Source organism: Trypanosoma grayi (assembly GCF_000691245.1).
Source record: "Trypanosoma grayi strain ANR4 Tgr_1842_V1, whole genome shotgun sequence".
Classification (NCBI taxonomy): domain Eukaryota; phylum Euglenozoa; class Kinetoplastea; order Trypanosomatida; family Trypanosomatidae; genus Trypanosoma; species Trypanosoma grayi.
In genome coordinates this window covers 1-1,895 of record NW_008827460.1, presented here as the reverse complement: position 1 = coordinate 1,895, position 1,895 = coordinate 1, and the positions used below count along the sequence as shown (strand labels likewise).

Here is a 1,895-nt window from a genome sequence, read left to right as displayed (position 1 = left end):
TTCTGGTGGCTGCTCCACGAGGTGCGGTGGGCCAAAGCACCGAAGCAACGAGAGTTGTACAGATGCTCTCCATTGACGCGAAGGAATCCTGGTCTACTAATCACATCAGGGAGGCAGCTGCTGCGGGCTTCTTGGCATCGCTCTATTCACGTCAGTACATTGTTTGCAAAGGCGTAGTGGTTAATATGACCCGGAAGGTTGTTGAACTCGACCAAGTTTATACGGTTATTAATGCTGATTTGAAAGCCTCCAATGATTTGTTGCTGGTTCTTGGACCAAAGGAAGACGCACCACTGCTTAGGGCAATCCCTGCACTGAAGGCTCATGATTGTGTGTCATTCGCCCCCATAACCGGCTCCAGCCAAGTGCGTGGGTGGAACCCCAATCTGTACTTTCTTCGCCCTGAGCCCGCCGCTGAGCTGCTTGCTCTCATCCGCTACGCTGTGAACCAGTTGCGTGTGCTGCGACTGGGCTTCATGTACCTGCAGGGTGTCTTTTTTGGAGATTCAGAGTACACACAAGCTGTCCGAGTTCTTGGGCGTATGGGCTACGGGCTCAGCGGTGTGTTCACTGTGAAGAGCTCCTACACCGCTTCTGCCGATACTGATGAGTTCAACGCCGAGTGGGAGAAGTTCGCTGACACCCACCCGCAGGCTGTGATTGTGTTCGGTGCGCAAGTGAATGACACTGTGAAGTTCATTAAAACGATGTTGACGGACCCCCGCACACGTAACAGCTTCCTTCTTGGGCCATTTGCACTACAGGACATTCTATTGAGTACGTGGCGTGAGGCAGTGAGCGGTGGTGGTGTTCCGTTTGTGCGTGGCCAAGTGATCACGACAGGCGTAAATCCACTGGCGAGCGACACGCAGTACGAGGCGATTAATCGTTTTCAGAAGGAGATGAGGCAATATCTGTCGAACCACACAGACGAATACAAAAGCACGAATCATTTTCTTGAGAATGATCACGACGGCGAGTTGATGGTTTCTGGGTGGATTGCTGGTGAGGTTCTCTCACAGGCTCTGAGCAACCCTGAGTGGATAAAGGACAGGGCAACGTTTAAGGAGTCTCTGTTCAACCAGCGCCGGTATTTGGTCGATGATCTTGTGATTGGCGACTTCGGTGGCGAGTGTGTCGGAAATGCAGCTATGCAAGGCGCTGCTTGCAAATGCAATCAAGGTGGCCGGACTGTCTATATGAAGCGTTTTGTTGAAAATTACCATGTTGAGGTGCTTGACAAGGGAAATCTGGTTCTTCCGCTGTCCGAGTGCAATACTTCAAGCCTACGTATTGTGGCACCTTTCAATGGAATAGCGATGAGGTTTACAGATCGACCTCAGCAGCTGCATGCTATTCTAGAGATGGGAGTCGGATACTACGCTGCTCAGGAAGGCAGCCCACGCCTGTCAAATGCTCAAGATCTCACTATGCAGTACCTACTGTCTACCGTAGTCGGTGCCTGCGATGCACTGGAGGAAGAGATGTCAAAAAAACACCTCCATGGTGTCGCCGGCCTAGTCACACAGACGATGATGGGTATGACAAAGCTAACCCTTCTCGACCCTGTCGAAATGCTCCCAAGCCCAAACAGATTCCGCAGGAACGTGGTCCGGTTGTCGACAACACTAGAGCAGGAGTTCTTTGTGGTTGCGCAGTACCTCGGCAACACTACTTTCGCCAACGCCCACGCTGTGATCCGCAGCGATGAGGCACCCGCAGTAGTGGATGTGCTACGGCGGTCGCTTGTGACGTATGGCGGGTCGCTGCTTTCGTACGCGCTGCTGGGTGCCGATGACGCGCTGGAGAGCCACCTGCCTCGCGACGGCGATGTGTTCGTCGTGGGCCTCGCTGCTGCCGATGTCGCTGTGGTCGCGGGTCACCTGGCGAAGCAC

General features: G+C 53.5%; 1 protein-coding gene across 1 annotated transcript; it reads left to right on the top strand.

The window, feature by feature from the left end:
- On the top strand, positions 1-1,895 carry DQ04_18421000 (receptor-type adenlyate cyclase; the record flags this gene model as incomplete). Its single annotated transcript, XM_009317705.1, has 1 exon — positions 1-1,895. A coding segment is annotated over one exon (1,895 nt), but the record flags the coding sequence as incomplete, so codon positions are not given.